The sequence below is a fragment of the Chelonia mydas genome, chromosome 8 (assembly GCF_015237465.2).
Source record: "Chelonia mydas isolate rCheMyd1 chromosome 8, rCheMyd1.pri.v2, whole genome shotgun sequence".
Lineage (NCBI taxonomy): Eukaryota > Metazoa > Chordata > Testudines > Cheloniidae > Chelonia > Chelonia mydas.
This window is the reverse complement of record NC_057854.1, coordinates 97,015,242-97,038,671: the sequence shown is the minus strand read 5'-3', so window position 1 is coordinate 97,038,671 and position 23,430 is coordinate 97,015,242. Positions and strand designations below refer to the sequence as shown.

The window sequence follows — 23,430 nt, the reverse complement described above, 5'->3', positions numbered from 1 at the left end:
GGCTTGCCTTTATTTGAAATAGATTGATATACCTAAAATAATAATCAAACTTGAAATTCTGTTTTGGTCACATGGAAGATTAGTATAAATCAAATTAACTTTTGCTTGTGCTTACATAGATAATATTCAAATTAATGTTGGCTTCTAAATTATAAATGTATACAGTATCTATAATTTAACTTTTTTTTCCAGGATATTATGCACATATAGGATTATAATAATGAATATCTCTCGCATTTTTTCCATACCAGAAGACTACAACAGAAAGTGCCCTGGTTGAATAATTTAGAGACAAAGGATATAAGGTCATTTCATAGTTGAAAAAACAAAACAAAACCCAACCAGGATTCATCTACTTTAAAGGGCACTTCATCTTGGACTATAACCAACGGCTTTTTTAAAAGGCACCTTTGTAGTGACAGGGTTTTTTTAAGGAACATATTTGGTAATCTGTGTATGGAGAATAATATTGTTAGAGATGGCCCAGACTGCCAATTCCTTAAAAAAACCCTTTTCATAATACCTGTATTTGTGTGAATGTAGATATGGGGAATTGCTCTTGCAGTGTAATTTTAAAACCAGCAATATCTGCCTAAATTGCATTAAATAAATTATTCTACAAAAATATCGGAAATGTTGAATTAGACATCAGTGGCTTAAGTTTTAAACATAACTATGTAAAACATTGTTTCAGGGAAAGTGTGTGTGGGGAGGGAGGACTTTGAGGCTAAGTGACTGTTGTATTTTTGCACTGATTTTGTCAATATTTGAATAGATCTTTTGACCTGAGAAGATGAACGTATGGTTCTTCTCCCTGCAAGACATTTGTGGAAATGAGCTACATCTCCATAGTGATTCTACCCTAGTAAGAGATAACTTTGGTAAAAATAGTAATAATGCAGTGCAAGGACCTTTATAGTAATTCAAACACTGTGAAAGCAAAAAGTGTGTCCAGGAAATTTCAGGAGACCCTTTTCTAGCATGTTGATGATGTGGTGAATAATAAGTTAACATCTTTCTTTCAGTGAGCATAGGGAGAGGAAATAAGTGGGCTGATCAAGAGCATTTTTAAAATAAATAATGTATTTATTTTTAAGTAGCACACAATAGGTTCCAACAACATTTTGATATTGAAGGGATAGTAAGCTCTACTACAGCTAGCTTGTGACACACAGAACTAACCTACAGAACGTCTGAGTTTAGAAGTGCTAAGTGGGGGTATGTCTGATAAGGAGTATTAGAACTGTTGTTTTTGTTGTCATAAATAATTAAAATTTTTAAAAATGGTTTGTCAGAGAATATAGCCCAAGTAAACATTATCCCTTCGTGCTGATAACAACTTAGAGTGCTTTCTCTGGTGCATAACTGCTTTTATACATAAATTCTCAGAAATCTCTTCTACACGAAGGAAAGTCTTAAATTATTTAATGAAAAATCAGTATGCTCAGATGTTTGTTATGAACGTTTCTGGTAATATATTTTGAGTTCCCATCAGGTTTTTTTTTCTTCTTGTTCTCTCATGTAGAGAATGAGAAGACGAAGTTACGTTTAGAAACTCACATCATCACAGTAATTCAGTAGAAAGCAAATCTTGGGCCTGATTTTCCTTTACGTTGGTGAAAATGAGGAGACATTTCTTTGAAGGTTAATGGAGTTGAACCAGAGTAAGTGAGAAGAGAATCCGGCCCTAAGATGCCACAGTAATGAATGCTGAGATACTAGCAGTGAGGAAAATATCTTCAAGGGAAAACGTATTTGCTCAAACTCAGACTTGAGAATTACCATTATATTGTAACTTTAAAAATCTTAAGGGTGAACTATACATTTTTGCTTGGTGTTGAAGATAAAATTCTAAAGAATATAACACTTTGTGCAACATTTGTAACCACTAGAATAGCTAGCATTGAATTTGATCATCCTTTGTGGATTTTAAAATCAAAGATCAAGGGGTAAATGTTTAACAAGGGTAACTAGCATGCCTCCTGCTTCTGTTACTAGTAATAGAGTGTCAGCCTTTACTTCTCAATGCACTGCTCTGAGAGCATGATCCTGTTCTCATTCAAATCAATGGTAGTATTCCCATTAACTTCAGTAGCGCAGGATCAGGCCTTAAAACAATTTATCTGACATTTCAGCTTATTTTTTTAATTAAATCTATTGCAGTGGTTTATATGTCCATAAAGCGCTTTAGTTAACCATACCTACTCAGAATTTCCAGTCTCTAAATTTATCTTATTAATTTTCAATTATTCACTGGGTAAAATATTGGGTTTTGAATTTTGTGATTGATATAAACGTTTGTAACAGCACAAATCTATTATAACCCCTATTAGAATGCACAGTGTAGAAATTAACCAGTGAAAATGCAGAAATGATAATTCACTCAAACGAGTATGTAAAATAGACATATTTTATCAGAAGAGGATGACTCTACTTCACTAATATTTGTGGATGTTTAAAATTGAGTTAAAATGCTAACATTGGACCTGATCCTGCAGAGCTCCCTCATCTTGTGTAGGCTTGAGTAGGAGTTAAGTTTGCTCAGCACCTCAGTAGAAAGTACGAACCAAGATTGTGTTTTTTAAATCAATTTGATGCAGTTATGTGCATACAACATAGATGAAAGAATTATGCTCAATTGAGCTGTAACTTCCAGAATACATTTGTTCACCAGAGCGAGAGATAACCACCTCTACAGTAGACTACCAGCAAAGCTTACTGGGACTGGAATAAGTATTGGATTTAAGGTTAGAGAGGTACAGAAATGGAATGGAGTACATATTCTCTTTACTCTAAATCCTTTAATAGCATGTATAAGTGAATATGCATCTGAAATAGATATCATCTATATTGAAGTAGGGAACATATTTGATCGTTGGTAAATGTGCAGAATAAGAGATGGGGTTATCTAAAGATTTGGGCAGTTTACGGTCATGTGACTTGGCAGTGGTGGTTCTGACTGGAATCTGTTGATGTTTTTAAGAAGTTGTCATTGTTATGAAGCCATCACCTACCTACATACTCTGATTTTACTTTCCAAATAGTTTTATTTCATATATTTGCTGTGCCTTTTTGTTAGCCATACTTAAAGGTCTTCATTCATTGAAAACTGTTAAACAAAGTTGCTGTTACTTGCTGTGCCAAATACTTAAAGAGTTTTGAATGGCTATTTTTAATGTCCAGTTATAAACAAAGGGGATATTTCATAGGTGAGATATCAGAAACAATACTGAAACACATGAATTCACAATCATTTTGGTTTGGTTATTTCTAGTGCTTCCTTAATTTAAATCAAGTAGAAAACATTAGTTCGCCTGGTGTCAGTCTAGTTTAGAATACTTTGTTTCCCCCTCCAAGGTTTTGTAGGGAATTATTAAATCTATCTTGTCACAATATGTACTTTACTGACTTTAAAGAAAGAAAGCAAAATTAAGTCTTAGGTAATTATTGTAATTATAGGATCAGATCGACACAGGGTTCAAACTGTATGGTATCTAAGTCTCTCTTGGATTTTTCCTTTATCATTTAAACTTCCTTGCCCTGCGTTAGTGGGAGTCTCTCCTGCTTGATAGTACTTTATATCACTGAATATCTGATGCTGTCTTTAATAAACAGAGACCTTGCCTACACTGGAGATTTTCCACAATTACAGCCATCTGCTTAGCTGCACCAGTGCAACCACTTGAGTAGACAGAGAAAGACACAGTTTGCACTGGTAGAGTTTACCCCGATTAAGGTAGTGTCCACCAGTGCAAATCCTGGCTTTCCTCATCAATACCTGGAATTGCACTGGTACAGTTATATTGAAGTTAAAGTTAATGGAGCTTCCAGATGAAAAGCTCTTGCATTATTAGACCTTGATCCTGCAAATGCATACATACATTTCAGTCGCGTGTTTAGTCCCACTGGCAGCTCAGATACATCAGTGTTTGCAAGACTGGACTCTTACTTTGTAATTAAAAAAAGACCATTTGAATATGTTTTTTGAAAATTATGGCCTTAAATTTCAAGATGGAGAGGTGTTTTGATTTTTATCTGTATTCCTACCCTGTGAGCCATTTGAAAGTAATGGCTCTGGTAGAATCCAAAAGGCCCTTTGCAATTACAGCAAACACTATAATACTCACATCCATGAAGGTTCAGGGTCAGAGTCTTATGCTGTAAAGAAGAGTTAGTCCACTAGTGAAAAATATTACTGGAGAATAAAAGTAATTATTGGAGCCAGTAAAATGTGTGTCTTGTGTGATCAGAGGGTTATTACTCGAAGGTGATCCAAACAACAGCTATTTGCAGATTAAAAGCTCCCATTTAATTTGGTGTCACACTTTGTGATACAGTTATTAAATAGGCAATATATTTTACCTTTTCAATATAGACCTATATATTTACCTCTTTTGCTTTAATGGAACTGTAATTTTAATCATGATTATTACCTTAAATTATAATTAAATTCATGCTTAAATATATATTTATCAAAATGGTTGTGTGATGAAAACAGAAATTAGCTTTGCATTAACCAAAAAATGGAGGGGTTTTTTTTCCCACTGCTTCTTAGTATATGCTCACAGCCAAAGACTAGCATGACCTACTTTACAACAATGACAGGGGAATCAAGCCCATGTCTTTTTTTTTTCTTTTTTTCTTTTCTTTTTTTTTTTTTTTGTTAAAGTGTCTGAATTGGCCATGAAAGCTACCTACTCATTGATGTGTAAGTATCTTTAAAAATAGCAATTGTATGTGAAACTTCAGGCAGTTTTTTTTTTTTTTTTTAATTTAGATAATTAGCACCATGGAGCCTCAGGTGTCGAATGGCCCTACATCCAATACGACCAATGGACCCTCCAGCAACAGTAGAAACTGTCCTTCCCCCATGCAGACAGGGGCTGCCACAGATGACAGCAAAACGAACCTCATAGTCAACTATTTACCCCAGAATATGACACAGGAGGAATTCAGGAGTCTCTTTGGGAGCATTGGTGAAATAGAATCCTGCAAACTTGTGAGAGACAAAATTACAGGTATGCTCTTAAATATTTTTGACATTGGCTTAAATACGCACTTCTACTTTATGTAATCCTTTGGGCAACACAACTTTGGTGTCTTTAAAATATTCGTAGATTTGTTGAGTTGTGCCTAAGTACATACAGTGGACACCACAATAATTACCTTTACTGCATATTCCCAGAATGGGAAATATTGCCAATACCCCAATAAACTTCCTGCAGGTGGTAAACCTTCAGTCTTCAATGATGTCTACTGTGGAAATATATACAGATTTCAGGAGAAGCCAGTTGTGTTCCAAGCCACATAAAGAGCTAGAAAAAGAGTAACTAGGATTTTTGAAAAATTCATAATGTATTTATAAAACATAATTGGGAGGCGCCTTTTGTACAGGTTCACAGCCCATTTGATGCCATTTCCTTCCCTAGTCCTCCTTCATTTTTATTTATTTTTTCCTAACTTTAAAAAGGATAGTTTAAAACCTGTGCTGTGGTTTTTTTTGATGATTGGGTCTTGTTTATAGCTTTGTTCTCCAATACTCTTACCCCGTCTTAGCCCTTTTTCTCGTGGAATAAAATCTGTTGATAGGATTATCTGCAGAAGTTTCAGAAATAAACCCATCATTATAGTCTAGGTCTGTATCAAAGAGAAAAGAAATGTGCATGTCCACCCATAGGAGAAGCATGAACAGGTGAGGAAATACCTGCTCTGTTGTCCGTCTTTGCTGCAGAACTGCAGCCATCGTCATACTCTGGAACACATCCTATATTTAAAAAGGCAGTGGGATGAACCATCATCTTTTATGGCTGCTTGTGAAGGCTCTGTGGCTTTATTACTCCCACTCTAAAGGAGGAGTGGCTGAAGTTTCTGCTGCTGTTTGGTGCATCACCAATATCATAGTTCATGATGTAGCATACATATGTGGAGATTGCAGTCACCGCCAGACTCTGTACTGTCCTGGAACATCATGTTCCCTCACGCCTTGCTCATAGCAGGGTATTGGTTACGCAAGGATCTGTGTGAGTGATATTGAGCCATTTGCAGGTTTCTGAACTCCTTTTCTGCTGTACTGCATACCGCAGCCAGGCATGAGCGAGCTCCACACTTACACATGTTCTAAGTAAACCAGCGCAGGATCTGCCCCTAAGAAACTACAGATGCTCTTACCACATTTCCTTAACTATAGCAAAGGGGTTGACAGTCTTGGAAAAGGAAGGGTTTCCAAAAGAGCAGGGGCTTTTCCCCCATAGAACATACACATAGAGGGCTGTGGGTAGAAAATGGGATATAATTCTCTCTCCTCAAAATGAATACTCTGGTTTTATCTTGAGAATGAGGATATAGACAAACAGTGTTGCTCTAGCACTCACATAGCCTATTCTCTGACAGTATTAGTATGATCCACTTATCATTTCACATTTAAAAGCACTTCCTTTTATTTCCTTTTTGCCGTATAACAAAGTTCAAATTTAACACTGAGGCACATAATAAATGGCAGTAGCCCTGAAGCAAATTGCATTCTCAAAAATGTAGTTAATCAGAACTCTCTTTTGCACATTGGTTGTTATGTATCTACCTCAGTGCATCCTGATTGGGAGACAGCTTCAGGAGTGTGAGGAAGAGGATTAAAAAGGGGTCAGTGAGTTGCCTTTGCTTGTGCTTTATTTAGATTGTGGAATGTTCAAAGTGTTTTCCTTAAGAGCAGAGCTGCATTCATGGTACAGCAACCTAACACTGTACTAGAATATATTTCCCTGGATATTTGCTAGCACAGCTGTCAATTAGTTACAAAACTATTGTGTTTTTCTTTCCAATCTAAGGAACTAAAATCACAGGTAACTTCAAGTGTGTTAGATGTGAGCAGACAAACAAGTATAACTTTTAAATTAAGTGCCACTAGAGTCTCGTGCTTCCAGTCTGGATTTTGATCATGAAAAATCCTATTTTTCAATAGCTACCGCATATTTTTAGCTTTCTAGACATCTCAGAATTAGTGATGTTTTTCTCTAAACGTAATCCTGAGTTTAGATGTGTACAAAAATGCCATCTCTTGTTTCTTTCGCAGGATGAGAACCCTGGATGTTGTCTTAGTCTTTACTTTCTTTCCTGTGTGTACTGTTTCCTCTTGGTTTCATGCTGTCTGAAGGATTCTGTCTCAATAGTAGATGCGTGTACTAGGTTCGGATATGCTTCTGGGTGGTTGTTCCCCTAGAAATTTTCTTTCAGTATGAATTGGATCATTCTTTCTGAAATGATTTATGGGCAACCAGTTTTCCAAAAATTAAGATTGGAGTAAAATTTTCAAAAGTGCCTAAGTAATTTACAGACTCCGTCCCATTCTCCAAACTGATATATGCACTTAGGTGCCAAAGCCTCATGGAATTCAGTAGGCTTCTAACTGTGAAAATGGAACTTAGGGCCTCCAATAACTTAGGCACCTTTGAAATTTTTATACCAGATAATTTCTCTCTATTCCAGAGTCCCAGTGGTTTGAAGTTTGGGGAATGGACTTTTGGTTCTTGGAGACTCAATTTTTCTCAGAATTACCTTGTTCACTTTTCAGAGTAGCAGCCATGTTAGTCTGTATGCGCAAAAAGAAAAGGAGTACTTGGTACTTGAATGCATCCGATGAAGTGAGCTGTAGCTCACGAAAGCTTATGCTCAAATAAATTGGTTAGTCTCTAAGGTGCCACAAGTACTCCTTTTCTTCTTGTTCACTTTGATTATGCTGATAGAAAACCCTGATGGTTTCTTCTGAGTTTTTATTTTCCCTTCATCTTGAATTCACCATGCCACCAAACAACTGCCACCACATGTCAACCTGGTTCCCCTACATCAGAAAATCCTCGGAGCAAATAGAATAGTGGGGAATCTGACATGCAGTTTTATCTACTGGTCTTCTCTCCCTGTGTCCAGCGAGAAGACTGGAAGACCACTTCACTCCTTCCCTCCACCTACTTCAGTCACATTTCTCCAGGCCACTTAACGTTGAAGCCTGCGGAGTACCAGGGATTAGAATGTTTGGTAAATGCAAAATCAAGACTCCTCAAACTATGTCTAAATTGTGGGTATTGGCCTCTGGTCATGCTACACAGCACTAGACAAGAAGTGTCCCCCTCCCCCCCCCGCCCCCCCCCAAAAGGCTCACCAGCACACACAGTTATCATTTTCATCAAGATGAGCATAAACAACTAAAAAGACAAGACCAGATTCATACTACAGACCCAGTTAACAAGTGTGATCAACCCTTGGCCCATGTATTCAGTAGTGAAATGCGAATGAATAAAAATCAAGGCTGAAATATCTTTCAAGTTTGTTCTGTGAGTGTTCTTTTTAGGAGTGAGAGCTTGTCAGAATGTCTGCCTTTTCAATGATTATCTGCTTTATTTTATTATTAACATCAGGCACCATAATTTTTTGAAGATGTACTGCGGAATAAAATTAACTACAGTGCACAGTAAATTCTCTTGACATGCTTGTGGACTTAAGCAAAGCTCTGAAACAGTTCATGTTCAATCTGCTTGTGGATTTTTACATATTTTTGTTCAGAAAATCCATCTTTTGTGGTGGATAATTCTTTGTTTTGTCAGTGAATAAATAACATAAAAATATATACAAGGTGTACTATAGAAAGTAGGGACTGATAAGTGAGTCATTTTAACAAAAACTGGCACAGTTTCTGTGAAGAATGGGGACCTCTTTCATATACAATAAATTGCTTTCTCCTTGCTGATAAAATAAAACGTCGATTATAAAGTAAAAGCAAAATTTGAGCTCGACAATAAAGTAAATCCAAATTTTGAATTAAAGTTACGGTTAAGGAATTTTTAAACAAGTGCTTTCAGAAAAATAGAAGGGCATATTTCAAATGTGATCTAAAATTGTTAGACTAGCAAAATCATATTAGAAAATCTCAAATAGGAGGGTGAACATTTAACTGGGCAAATTATCTAGTTTTCCCCACCTTGTTAAGGAAATGCACAGACTTTAGTAAGATAATATTTAGACTCCCAAAATATTTTTTGCAACGAGTTCAGAGCTAAACAAAGTCTGTTAAACATACAAGATCCCCTTGAGAGAATTTATATTCAGGACTGTTACGCCATTATTTTAATAGGGATTAAAGTTACTGTATATTAACAACAACAACAATAATAATCATCTGTTCACAGTCTTCATACAGGTCTTCTGGAGCAGTCATAAGCTTTTTAAGAAAACTAATTCATGATGTTACCACTTGCTTAGGAAAGGCACGTGTTTAAACAAGCATACGCCTTTATTACCGGGAAAAAATGCTAATTTGGTAGTACGCTGAACTCAATTGAACAGGAATGACAGGTTCCAAGACAGCCTTTAATTTGGTATTCAAAACCAAAATTGTGAACTTCAGTTTTGTTTGGTAGCTTTTCTGAACAGGCAGGATATACAGTAGCTTTTTAAAAAGATGCTAATGATTTGAAAGTGGAGATACAACTCAGGCACACATTTTAATTATGGGGGAGAGGTTCAATTGAAAAATGTATTTTAGTTGCAGAGAATGTAAGGAAATGAGACCGGGAAAAACAAAAAGACCAAAGATATTTGCCATCATTTGGCAGGGAGTTTTAATAAAAGCAGAACTTGTGGTTATAAAGTGTGCTTATTAATTTCTTCATTTGCACTACCTAATTAATTCTAGCATTTTAAATTAACAGTGAAACTGGTCCCTGCTGTACCATTTCATAGCTACAGCATATTTCGTCCAACAATCCAGTTGTTCAGGTTTAATCAGCTGCTTTCCAAAAATGAAAAAGAAGGGACTTGAGTGAGGAGACTAAATAGCACAAACATTTTGGAACAGCAGTATATGAAATAGATTGCCAACTTAGTGGGGAACGCAAGCAGGTTTTAGACCATTCAGATTATGTAGCCAGTCCTGTTGCTCTTATAAATAGAACAATGTGCACAGTAACAAACAATTCTTTTAATAAATTGTTTAGCTTTCCAGAAGGCTAATGTAAGTGAGACAGTCTGTGGGGGAAAAAAGGGCATATTATGGAATAACAACAAAAATAACTAGAATCATCAATGACCTATATGATGCTGAATGTGCTGTCAGAGATGATAACGTCATCCAATGATTTGCAATGACAGCTGGGGTAAGGCAAGGGTGTGTTATGTCCCCACTGTTGTTTGCACTGGTCATTGACTGCATCATGAGGAAAATAACCACAGAAGGCAACTAAGGAATTTTATGGACAAATGATAAAGGGAAATTGGATTACCTTGTTTTTGCTGATGACATTAGTGTGCTCGGTTCAACACATTACGTAATGGAAGAAAAGACCCAGCCTTTGACAGACATTGCAAAACAAATTAGTTTGTTCATCAACAAGGGAATGACGAGCTATATGGCTATCAACGTTCCAAAAGCAACCATCGGGGTAGATGGAAAAACACTGGAAGGAGTAAGTCATTGTACACATGTAGGGACAAAGATGTGCTATGGTAGTGACACCATGCTAGATGGTAAGCAACAAATATCAAAAGCAGCAAACAACTTTTATAAAGTTGAAAAGATTTGGAAAAATAGCATAATCTGCACTGATACAAAAGTATGAACATTTAACGCAAGCATTGTGACTGCCCTCCTTTGTAGAGCGGACTCATGGAAATACACAACAGCAATTGATAAAATCAGCTCATTCCAAAGTGAATGCCAGTAGAAGATTTTCAGTCTATTGGAAACAGTTTATTGCAACAACAGAAAATCTAAGTGGAGCACACCAATTTAAACCATCAAACACAGAAAAAAGACGATGATAAACATATTTAGGACACAGTAGAAGGATGCCACCTATGTGACTTCCATAGAAAGAGAAAATGGACACCAACTGGAGAGAGAAAATGAGGGTGACCTACAGAAACGTTGTGTAGCACAATAGAGAAAGAAGCTAAATCTATCAACATGACACTCAAAATCCTGTACCAAACGAGCACCAGACCAAAATAAATGATAGAAACTGGTGGACGCCATATGCATGCACCTTAGGGTGCGGGAGGATAAAGAAAGAAGGGAAAAAAGAGAGAAGTATGTGAAAGGAGCTGGCCTTTCAGAGGAAAGGTACCGCTTGAGATGACTTTGAAACTCAGTGCTTAAAAATTAGGCTAAATTACATCAAATTGTAGGTTCATATTTTTACTTGATCTGTCTCCAAATGAAGTCTGTGGCAAAGCTCTCATTGACTTAAATGGAACAGGAGCAGGCCCTGAATTCGAAAGGGGATTTTGAAGGGACAGCGTTAACCAATATAGGTCTAGATACTAACAGAAAGGTCCAGTCTACGTAGCATCCCTAAGAAAAATCTTATATGAGGCAACCCAAATTGGTTATTACTGGTGACTCAGATAATACTTGTTATTTAAGGGGGGGAAAAACCGCAAACACCTGTTTAGAATTTTCTATACAAGTACAATAGAGCCCACCCCGCATAGTGCCAAATCTGAAGCTGAACTTTGGACCAAGGCAGTTTGTCGTCTTTTTTTTTTTTAACTATATTTCTGGTGTTTATAGATTTATTATTTTGTTAATGTGTAGAGAAATTTCAAAAGTGATTTTCAAGGTGTAGGTTTTGTTTTGTTAAAATCTCATAATGATCCAGACACATTACGGAGTAGAATGCTAGTGTGTTACAGGATTGCTGTGTGTAAAACATGGAGCATACAACAGAGTTTGAATAGTCCTGTTTTATATCTTGAAATCAGATGTCCAATCAGGAATAATCCAGTGAGGAAAGTTCATCCCCACCCCACTCTGCCGCCATTGTTTAAATTTGTACCCAACTCTGTGAACGAAGTGTAAAGGTTGCCACATGTCATTTGATGTCTGATTATTAATATGCACTAGAGATAGAGACTGGGATCTGTCTAGTGTTGCTGTAAGATTTCAGTTCAGGAAGAGTCTTAACCACTGACCTCTTGATGGTTCAAGTGAAAAGAAAGAATGTGCCAGCCATTGAGTGAAAGCACTGAAGTAGGCTCTAATCTGCATATGGTTAGAGTCTGGTTATTGGGTGTACCTTCTACTATCCTAGCTGGAAATTGTGGGCCTTAAAATCTCCCCTCTCCTTGTCTCACCTTCCACGACATGGAGGGGAGGAAAGAAGCAAACGGCTTTGATCAAATTGCCCCAAAGTTATCTACATGAGGAAATTGGAAGCAATTTCCAATTGTGTGTGTGTATAAACAATTTCCAATTGTGCATTGTGTGTACTGTGTCATTGTAAGGTGCAGGAGTAAACCTTGTTGCAAGCAGTGCTGCTGCTTTCCAGGTCTTTCCCATAGGCACTAAAACAATGAGAAACCTGATGGTAAAGCATGCATTAAAAAGCCTTTATGGCAAGGGGAAGAGGAGGCTGGCGCTATTGAGGTGATTACTCCATAGACAAGCAGGTGTGGCTATTTCTTTTTCTTGGCCATCTGTTTTGCTAGTGACTAACCAGCACACACAAGAGGAACACAGTGTGTGGTTGAAGTGGTGGGTTTAGATTTTATTTAATGACTAGTAGTTTTGGATGTTTACATTTTTTGGTGTGCAACTGGTGATGTCTTAATAAGGCTTGGTTTTTATAGAGGGGGTGTTTGACACTTTCCAAATTGGGCCCCTTCAGAGTTTTTCAGTTTGAATCCAGCACCCAGAATCACTAATCACTTCTGAAAGCCCTAGCTGGGACCTTCATCAGGAGTCCTGATGCCACAAGAGCAGAAGCCTTTAGCTGGCGTTAAATTGCAACAGAGAGCCTGGGAAATAGAAAGGAGGGAAACTAGATATAGAAGTGTTACATAATGGTGATTCTTCTGCAGGGGAGAAGTTTCTGAGCTATAATAAGCAGGTGATAATAAGGAGACTCTGCTAGGTCATTTCCTAGTAAAGCATTCTTTTTCCAGTTCACCCTGCCCACCTGCAGCTGAGGATGTTCAAACTTTAAGTAACTTAATTGGAGGGTTTGGTGAATGGTAGAGTAGGTTGGCAAGGGGTCACAATGTGCCTCTTGAGAACAGGGGAAATTTTGAAGAAGTTAAAAAAAAAAAAAAGAACAAAATCAGACCCCAAAACGTAAAGCTATAAAGCAGTACCAAAAATAGTATTTAAAGTTATGGCAGGAAAGATCTTTTAGGTAATAGAGGGCATGCAGATAGAAAACGATGCCATGGTGAAGCCTGTACTTAGAATAATATTGCTAGAAACAGGTAATGGGAACTTTTTGTTTTATTAATGAAAAATTCAGTATTTTTATACTGAAGCCTTGATTTTTGCGGTGAAAGCACTCAGTTAAGTTATTTAGACATATTTATCTAGAATGGTAAAAATATGCTACTTTATCATGGAGAAAGATATTTCTCTTTATTCATGGGGAAAGAGATTGTACAATTATTAATATCTGAATCTGGTGTCTTTCCTCCTCCTGTTTATTTGGGGTCTGATTCCAGGAGCTGCAGGTGGAATACTTTACTCCTGGAGGAATTCTGCGCTACTGCACAATACAGAATTTGTGTAGAATTAATGTTCTGCGCAGAGTTAAATTTTTCCCTGCAGAATCGGCGCTCCCAGCTCGAAGTGCAGCTGCAGTTCCCGGGTTTGCCAGCCCTGCTCGGTTACGTGGTGTGGCCAGATCTCCTCCCTTTGCAGCAGCTACTGGAGCTGGCGAGCTACGCCCCGTGGGGAGAGGCAGGATCAACAGCTGTGAGCTGCAGGGAGGGGCCACTGGTTTCTGGGACGGGAGACTTGGGGCGAGGAGGGCATGACATGAACTGTTCCGGGGGCAGATGAACCTTTAAATTGTGACACCACCCACTATCAGCAGGTACCGGTGGTCTCTGTCCAGTGTGACAGTAACAAAGCTTCACAGAGCGATGCCTGCGGCTGGGCTCTGCAGGGAAGGGGTTGCAAGTGTCTGGGCCGTGGGGGCCAAGTGCAGCCCCCTCCAGCACCCCCCAAATACCTCCTCCCAGTGCAAACACACCCCTCTAGTACGCCCCCACCCCAACTTATATTTTCCCTTCCCCCAGTAGTGTCCTCTATTTGGGAACTTGAAATATTTTAACCCTATGGGGGGCACTGTGAAAACACAAGAATTGACTAAAAGACCGGAAAAGCAGACTTTTTCCCCCAAGATGTACCCAACTGGCATGTGTAACACACCCATTCTGAGGTGCCTGACAACAGCATAACAGAAAAAGGAACTGGGTTATCATAGGGGTTTCTTCAATTCTACTCCTGGGGGAATCTTTTTTGTTGCCTGTATTGTTAGACATACTTGCTGACAGGTATTTTGAAATAAATTACCAAAATAATTGAAATCAATTTTGACAAATAAAATATGCAGATTTTTTTATTTTTTGGTACAGAATTCTCCCAGGAGTAACTTATTGACTAAAAGTTATGCAAGCACAGAGCTTGTAGTCTTGGGCCCTTTATTTCAGTTTTCTCTAGAACACTTTGAAAAAAGACTGTCTCAAATGTTCAATCCTGGAAGAAAAAAGATACGTGAGCTAAATGCGGATAATTCAGTACTGTGCTTCACAATTAGTTATATTTATCTGATCCTAAACAACTGAAACCCTAATTTGCATATAAACTATTTTTAAGACTTTGTATAGGTAAAACATAGACATTTAAAAAATTTTAAAAAATGTCTTCCCTTTTGAGATTACCGGTTCCAGCAGTATATGACCTATTTATATACATTAGGTAGATGGGATTATATTACATAGGGATTATATTAGATAATATTTTAAAAATTGTTTAGAAAGGATATAAACTCTCATGCTTCATGGCATAAGCCAGCTACTGACAGGATTTACGAAGGAAACTCCATTAAGATTATTCCATTTTCATCCATTATGGGTTTGTTTTTGGGTTTTTTCCCCACCTTTTTCTGAAGCATCTGATTCTGGGCACTGTTTAGAGACAGGATACTGGATTGGACAGACTAATCTGATTCAGTATGGCAATGGCTATGTTCCAATGCGCCTTAGTACAGGTCACAATATCGCTAAAACCCAGTGGTCATTCAAAAGAGAAGAAACTTTGTGCCACCACAATGGGAAGTGATTACATAATTAGCTAACAATCCTAGAATGATGGTTTGGTTGGGTTCTTTGTTTCTGTTTTTTAAAGGTCAGAGATAGTTCCTCCCAAATAGGCCAGATTGCACTTCCGTTGAAAAATGTAACATTTAATTTTTCTGTATGTGGCTTTGTTGAAAACACAGGACTCTGGGTTGATTAATATTTGTTGAAAAAGAAGAACTTCATTATTGTGGAGAGCAGAGTGACTACTCTGCCAGAGTCCGTTTATCCGGAAACAAATCCTGAATTAAGTGAATTAGCTCAATTTTGGTGAGGTGACTGGTAGGTTAGTCCTGTCGCTATGGCTATTTCTCTAAATGTTAGTTTTATGTTTGTGTGTCAGCAGTTGAAATGCAGTGAATGAAACAATAATTAAAAAGAATGCATGCAAACTTCAGCTAAAACTCAGATGTGCCCAGAAGGACAAAAGGCTAGGTTTGAAGTATAAAATATTATCTGTTAGGACTGAACAAGGAAAATTATTACAGTGGATCAAATGGAGTACAGAACATGCTCTAATTTTTGTTCTAAAACATCTTGGTTCTGGGAGTAATTCCTGAGTCAGAAATGCTGTAGTAGTATGTCAAAATATTAAAATGTTACAAAACATATTTAACATATTAATAGTGGAGATACAATTTGGATTATCCATTTTATCTAAAAACAGCATTATTTTTTAAACCTCTGAATATGTGATACTGAATGATACTAGCAACCTTCTTTCAGATATGTTGTTCTTAATTTGGTGCCCTATTTATTTCCTTTTTATATCTGTATTTCCCCAAGTGCATTCTGTCCTTGAGCATAGATAAACCTAGTCTCAGTGCTGCATATCCAAGAAAATCTCCAAATATTGATTATCTAAATAAACACTTGCGTTAAGTATCTGAAGTGTATTCATTAGCTTTGAGGGGAAAAAATAGCAATCAGCATCATAGTGCTGAATTTCTAAAACGTTTTTGGTATGGCTTGATGTCTCTTCTGAATGCAGAGGAAAAACGGTCACATTTGCATCCGTCATTTTCTTTATCGCCTCACTGCAGTAGTCTTATGCATATTCTACACAGGCGAACAAAAGAATTTTGATTTGTTGACTATAGGAAAAGATCCATGGCTTTAAATTTGAAAAGAGATGTTGGGGCAAGTGAGAGGTGAAATAGGAAAGCCTGACACTTGTGCTGTGAAAGACCTTCGTAATTAACTTTGGCAGGTTCAAACTGAGATTGTTTTGAAGTGTTTTAAATACCTATAATGCTTGTGTACCTTATTCTTTATGTAATAACTGTTTGTTTTGAGTAAACAACCCCAACTGCTGATCATCATCTCTAATTAGGAAGGATTGGCAATAATAGTGTAGGTCAACAACTAAGTACAGACCTGTGCCTCTGAAAACATGCTTCCCAGGTCTAATGTTACTTTTAAGGGGTTTTCCATTGTATCTACTGAATGAAATAAATCTGTGTCTTATGGCCCTCTTTTCCATCCTACAAATAGGACATGCAGAATTATATGGCTCCACCTATCAGGAAACAAGAAGGCAAAGAATCTGTCATGACCCCAGTCTACCATCTTCTTTCCCATATTTTTTTCCTTTGCATGGCCTTCCATGCCTAATTTTTTCCTCTCCCTAACCCTTCTTCTTTTCTTCCCGTCTGAGCCCAGAGCTGAGGATAGAAAGATAAGGACAGAGAGGGGGAAAGGGACAGAAAAGATTCCCAGAAAAGCAGTGGAGCTGCAGTCTCTCTTTTGAGTCCCCTGCTTCCAAATGAGACTTGGGTTCATGGGGGAGGGGCAGCAATAGACAGCATACCAAGAAATCTGCCACCTTTTGAGGTTCCAAGGCTACATTGCCCAGCATTCATCCTCCGCTTGCTGCAGTGGGGCACTGTCTGCCATGCTAGAGACCTCCTATCCTCCATCCATCCCAGCAATTGGCTCAGCTGAACTGCACCCCTGCTTCTGTCCCTGGTGCTTATCCCAAGCAGCTTGCACAACCAGCAGCAGAAAAACAGCGTGGCTGGCACTGAAATGCTCCCACTTCCCATCAGCTTTCCTTCCTGCCAACACCACAGCCGCCTCTCTTCCGCACATCTCCCTGAAGAGCTGACACGCTTTCTCTGCACCCATAGGGAGCCCTACCAGACTTCCTTCCGTCTGGGCCTCTGGGAGTTACCAGCTTGAGGAAACCATCAGGGAGCTGGGATCTGTTGGCTGTGGTAGTAGATATCCCCAGGTCTCCTCTCTGTGCCCCGCAGATTTCTTGGCAGCCTCAGTGCCTACAAATAGCCTGTCTCTTCAGAATGGGCCCCCTGATGCCCCCATCCCTCAAATTTTCTCCTCTTCAAGGATGACAGCATTACTCTGTTTGAGCCTGACCAGATCAAGCCAGCCCAATTTCCATCTTCTGCTACAGAGAGAGGCCGGCTTCATCACTTCAACAGGGTTCCACTGTCACTGCATTGACGTCTTCCCAGGTCCTAATGCTTTCTTCCAGCCCTTTGGCGCTGGGAAACATCAGAAGTCTAAGCCCTGTGCTGTGAAACTCTGGACTTTCTGGACAAGGGGAGCGTTTTCTTTCTCTCTCTCTCGATAAAGAAGGGTTAGATTTTAATCCTGTTGCTTCCTTGTGCACAAGCCTGTGAAGAGGAGGAACTTCTGCCCCGTCTCTTACCCCCGTCTCCTAAACCTGCATATCTCTAACCACCTGGGTCCATTTTCTTCACTCTTTAGAAGGGTGCCTTCAGTTGAATTTTGTCATGCCTGCCTTTGATGAGTCCAACCACCCAGTCCACTGGCACTTTCTCTGCTTCACCCTCTGTGATCACCACCTGAAGATCTTGGTGGCTCTGATGGAAACATCTGCAGCTCTATCTCAGTGACATCCTGATTCAGGTGCTCTGTGCTCCTCGGGTGGAATGATCACGGGACAGAGTACTGCGATACCTGGCGTCCCATGGTTTCATAATCATTCAGGCCAAGTCCCATCCGCTTCTCTCTCAGACCCTTCTGCACCTTTAAATAAGCCTGGATTCCAGAATGGCCACAGCCCTCCTCTCAGAACAGGCTTCCGTCTCTATTGGATTTGGTCTCAAGTCCTGGCTCTCTCCTTTGCGCCGGACAGAGTCGATTCTTCATCTTTTAGGCTACTTCACGGTCATTGTGGATCTGATTCGTTAAACCTCTCTCCACCGTAAGCCCCGATGTGCCTCCCTTTTGCCCAGATACTACCGTATGTGTTACCTCTGTAGATCTTTCTCCCTTACCAACAGCCTATCCCCCCATTACCTAGTGCTCCCACTTAGCCCGATCACAGTGTCTCTCTCTTTACTTTCCCCCCCATTTCCCGGTTTCTCTAGTCACAGGTGCCAGTCTCTTGGGATCCATTTCAGCCCAGGAGAATTTATCATCACAGGATCAGAGAGAGAGAGCATTATCATACTCACGTTTCAGACCATCTTCTTAGTCAGACGTGGGTATCCCTGCTCCTTGACAAGTGCATCCTGGTCTGAACAAATACTGAACAGACTTCCCCTTTAATGGGATCAGTCACTGATTACTATTTTTTGTTAATGCTCCTGGGTCTTCCATTTGACCCCCTGGAAGTCCCTTTCAAGCTACTGTCTCCTCAGCCATGAAACATCCACCAGATGGGGGAGAGAATTGAGCTCTCTCATTATTACAGGAATTCAGTGTGTGGTCACAAGAGTTTGGAAAAGTTTGCTAGTTTGTCTGTTTTGAGGCTGCCGCGAAAACGGATGGTTGAAGAGCTGCATCATACTCTGCTACAAGCAAGCCGAGCGCCAGCACCCCAGCTGGTCATTTGTCACTCTACCGGAGGAGTCACAGTTTCCTAGGTAGAGAGGGCTGATGCACCTACTTCCCAGGCATAGAAAGTGTCTGTGTGGTCTCCAGACATGTATAAAGTACCATCAGCTGGAGCTGACCATATCCTGGGGTTGTAAGCAAGCCAAGCTCTCCTCCTCAGGGTACTATTTGTTACATCTTTTGGCTATCCTGACTCTCCCTATTGGCACAATGGAAGAAGAGGGACATATGCCAAGGAAAAATTATTCCCTGGTAATTCTTTAATTCATAGTCCTTTTTTCTCCAATCCTACATGCACCTGCCTCCTCACTTCCATTTATCCATGTGTCTCTCTTTCCCATATCTCTACCTTTTTAAACTTCTTTCTATCCCTGAATCCTGTCTTTCTAATAGGAACTGGGCAGACTGGAACTTTATATATAGGGCTTGACTCACAGATTGTTTGCCTTTTTGCTTCGTGGTAGATTGGAATCATAACCCTGTATAAATACCTTGCTGAATTGGGGCCAAAAGTAGGAAAATAAAACACAAATTAAACTGGATAACTTCTTTTAAGTTAATGTTGTGAAAGGGAACATCTTTTTCAGCCAGCTGCTCTTATCTTGGGATCTGCAGTGCTGGCCATTGGGTATGTCTTCGGTTGAATACCCAAATGCGGTACAAATTAGATAGTAACCAGCAGGAAAACGTGTTGCAAAAGAGCACAGCTGAAGGTAACAAATCTGTCATTCCGAGTCTAAGGAGAATGGGATGGGAATTTTGTTGTTGCTGCTGCTGTTAGGTAGAATTTCTTCTTTGAAGATGTTTTTAATAAACTTGCTGAAAGTATCACTTTGAATCCTGCATGTTAGACAGAGGTAGAATTAATGAGAAGTGGTTGACTTTCCACGGAAATTATCCATACATTTCAGTGATAGACCTAGTTAGTTTAGTACATGTGGACAATGAGCTGGCAACATTTCCCTGCTTTAGCATGTTTCCGTTTTCTTCCATTACACAGTATGTTAAAGCAGCGTTTCTTAAATGCGGCCACCGTGGCCACATGCGGCCACCAGGGGCTTTTCTTGTGGCCGGAGCCTCCTGGGCTGTTATGGGCAGGGGACAGGCAAAGTAGCTGCCCCTTCCTGTAAATCCTGGATGCACCACCTTGGGGTTTGTTGCCTGGGCCACCAGCAGTGGTTTGGCCCTGCTCCTCCTGTGGAGACACCTGGGGCACAATGTTGGAGGACCAGGCAGCCAGTGAGTTCCCCACCTTCCCAGGGGTGGTGGGGTTTAGGCTCTGGGCTTCAGCAGCCCTGCGGTGGTGGGACAACAGGGCGGCAGGATCTGGCTACAGGGCTTCGGGCTCCAGCCCCCCACCCACCCTCATTGCCCCTAGCCCCTGCTGCCTCCCCCCCCCCCCCCCCCCCCCCCCCGAGCTTAATTTGTCCCCATGCTTGACAGGGCTGAGTAAGTCTGCTGTGGAAAGCATACTTGTATGCTTGTTAATATCACTTTTCACAACAGACTTATCAGCTAGCAATAAATAAATTACAATGATTTAAATAGGTATGTGTCCGTATTCATTTTGTTTTCCTAAAGCGATTTAAGTATTTTAGGAAAAAATGTGAAAGCAGCCGCCAGTGTGGCCACCAAAAAATTTGTCCTGAGAACCCCTGTGTTAAAGAATATTGACTACTAACAAGTATAAATACTTGAAACACCATGGTAGTCCCTTTTCTTTCACAGTTCATGAAGATTGAAAAAGTACTGCTGTTTTTAAAGCTTAGAAGGCCACTGTATTTGTAAATTAAGGCTCATTGTAGTCTACCCTTTTATGGATGGTGAGATTTTATAGATAAACTTATTTTGGAATATGCACATACGATAAAGTCAGCATCACCTTTCAGTGTCTTCCAGATGCTGTGTTAAGTAATCTACATAAACCTAGCTACTACAGATGAACCTTCTTAGATGTCAGTTTACAGCTTGTATTTATGTTTGGGTTGATCAGATTAAAATACTGCAGATACAGCTTGTGTTGTTAATATTAAATTTTGTGTTCCGGTCTATAATAAATGATTTTTCCTCTGTGCATTGGAAAAACTGGTTAATAGAGCTCATAAGAGAGTTTAATTAGTGGGCTGTTTGTGAAACAGAATAGGTATTCTGAGTCATTGCTCAGAATTACTCTGAAATTTCTCAGTGTTGGATTGTTTTTCTTTTTCTCGTTTCCGTTGTTGTTTGACACAGGATGTTTGGGTACAGGGAGCATTGCATTAATGTAGCCGAATGCAATAATTTAATGACAAAAGCACTAGGTTTTTTAATTAGCAAGCAAGCAGATTTTAGACATGGTTACTAGAATATTTTGTTATATACTGTGTAGCAATCCTTTCTTTGTAAAAGAATATTTTCTTCTTTTTCCACTACTTTTATGTGGTTCTGAATGCAAGTGTCACTGCCACCACCGCAGCATATAATGGTCTGAGGTGGCTACCTCTCTTCTGGTGATTCTTCTTCTTACCTGTTCTCCTTGTGTGACAGAATGCATTCTTGGCCTTCCAGCAAAAAATACCTCTTCTGTAGATCAGGCGGAATATTTCTCAAGGCAGTGTTTCTGCTGAGCCCTGCCAGTACAATTCCTTGATCAGTCATTAGGGACATCTGCAGTGATTGAACTTGTATCACTCAGCTGGTTTAGTTACCCCTATGCCTTTTTCTGTTCTCTTGAATAAAACAGTGCACATATCATTTAATCACTAGAGTAATTGGATTTTTGTAAACTTTGACTCTGGATAAAATTGTCAAGAAAGCCTGAAGTGACTTAGGAATCTGAGGTCTTATCAACATGGTGGTAGTGCTTACCATTGTGGGGGAGTGATTTCTGAAGAGCATTAACATGTTGTGCATTGATCGGCCCATGTAGACTCTGCTGATGCACACTAAAGATTCCCTAGTGCGCTTTAATGTAATACTGTTTCAACAGCACTACGTTAAAAGCGCAGTAGGAAATATGCCATGTGCACCTGCAGAGTCCATGCAGACCAATTACTGAGGAACATGTTAGTGCTCTTTAGAAATCACACCCCCATAGTAAGCATTACCCCACCATGTAGACAAGCCCTAAGTCCCATTAGCAAATGGGATTTGGGCTCCCAAATGCTCTTAAGTCCCTTCTTGTTGTAGAAGACTTTGAAAAAATTTACCCTATGTCCAGTGCAGTCCACGCATCTGTAAATTATATACACTAATCTTATTAGTTACTTGAGCAAGATATGGCCGATGAAAGCTCAGAATCAAATCTGCCTTCCGTGTGCAGCCTCCAGGTTTCCCTCCATCTTGATTGGTGCAGTGATGTGTTCACAACTGAGGGTTCAGTGGCGTATTATTCACCTTTATAAGCTGAAGGTGTTCGATGAATTCTGCCTTCAGTGTTGAGCTTTGGGAATCCAGAGGAGGCAGTGTCCCCGCTGACGAAGCTTGCCCCACTTCCCTTGGGAGGCTGTTCCATAGCCTAACAGTTATGGCTGTCAGGAAGTCTTTCTCTTGGAATTTAGCCTGTTATTTTTTTCACCTTTCTTAATTTCATCCCATTTCCTGTGGTTATACCAACAGATATCTCACTAAATAATTCGTCTCCCTCCTTGGTTTTACACACTTCAGATATTTGCAGGCTGTTATGCCTCCTCTTAGTCATCGCTTAGCACATCTGCAGCGTATTTTAATTCTTAAATATTTAGCTCCTTTTGTCTTGCCCCATAAGTCATTCTCAAGTCCCCTGGTCAGATCCATTGCTGTTTTCTGAAATCTGCCTCCAGTTTGTCAGTATTTTCCTCATGTCCCAAAATTAGTGCACTATTCTAGGCCTCGCCGGGCCAAAGCTGTAGAGAAAGGGAGCTGTCACCTCCTTGCTCTAGGATGTAATGCATTTGTGTATGCAGCCCCCTTTGAGGTGGAGAGTAGGAGGGCAGCTACTGCATGTGGCAAACTTGTGTAATTTGATATGTGCTTTGCCCCCATTATTGGTCTCTTAGCATCATAGCTTCCCATTTTATCTCCTCGTGCGTGTGTGAGAATGAGTATTTTCCCCCAGTGTATTAGTTTTCATCTTTCCATGCTGAATCTTATTTTATTTCTACCTCTGTTACAAATTTGTGTCCCTTTGTCTTTGGCTTTTCTTCTGTGTCGGATTCACTGCAGTGGACAGAAGTAATAACTCATGGGGATTTCTGTCCCAATTGTGCATTACGCCGGGTCGGTGGATTTTTGTGGACAGCTGTAGCACAATTCTGTTCTTGAAAAAACTGTTCTTTCCACCAAATCCACCAGTCCACAGGACCCCATACTTCTTACAGGGAGGTAGGGAAAAAATAAGGAAAAAAAGAAAGAGAGGGGAGAGAGAACTAAATACAAAGGGCGGGGGGGGGAATCCATATATTTGCTCAAGAAATGGACTCCAAATTCTCTCATACGTATAGTCCTTTTGTAGTCCTTATAGAACCACCTCATATG

The 23,430-nt window shown here is 39.6% G+C and overlaps 1 protein-coding gene across 8 annotated transcripts in view; it reads left to right on the top strand.

Annotated features, from left to right (window-relative positions):
- The window catches only part of ELAVL4 (ELAV like RNA binding protein 4), a 102,513-nt gene that overhangs the window by 45,292 nt on the left and 33,791 nt on the right, over positions 1-23,430 (top strand). For all 8 annotated transcript variants that reach the window (XM_037907501.2, XM_043521065.1, XM_037907500.2 and 5 more), the window contains exon 2: positions 4,778-5,018. In XM_037907501.2, the coding sequence (XP_037763429.1) occupies positions 4,778-5,018 (241 nt within the window). The remainder of the gene's footprint in view (positions 1-4,777; positions 5,019-23,430) is intronic.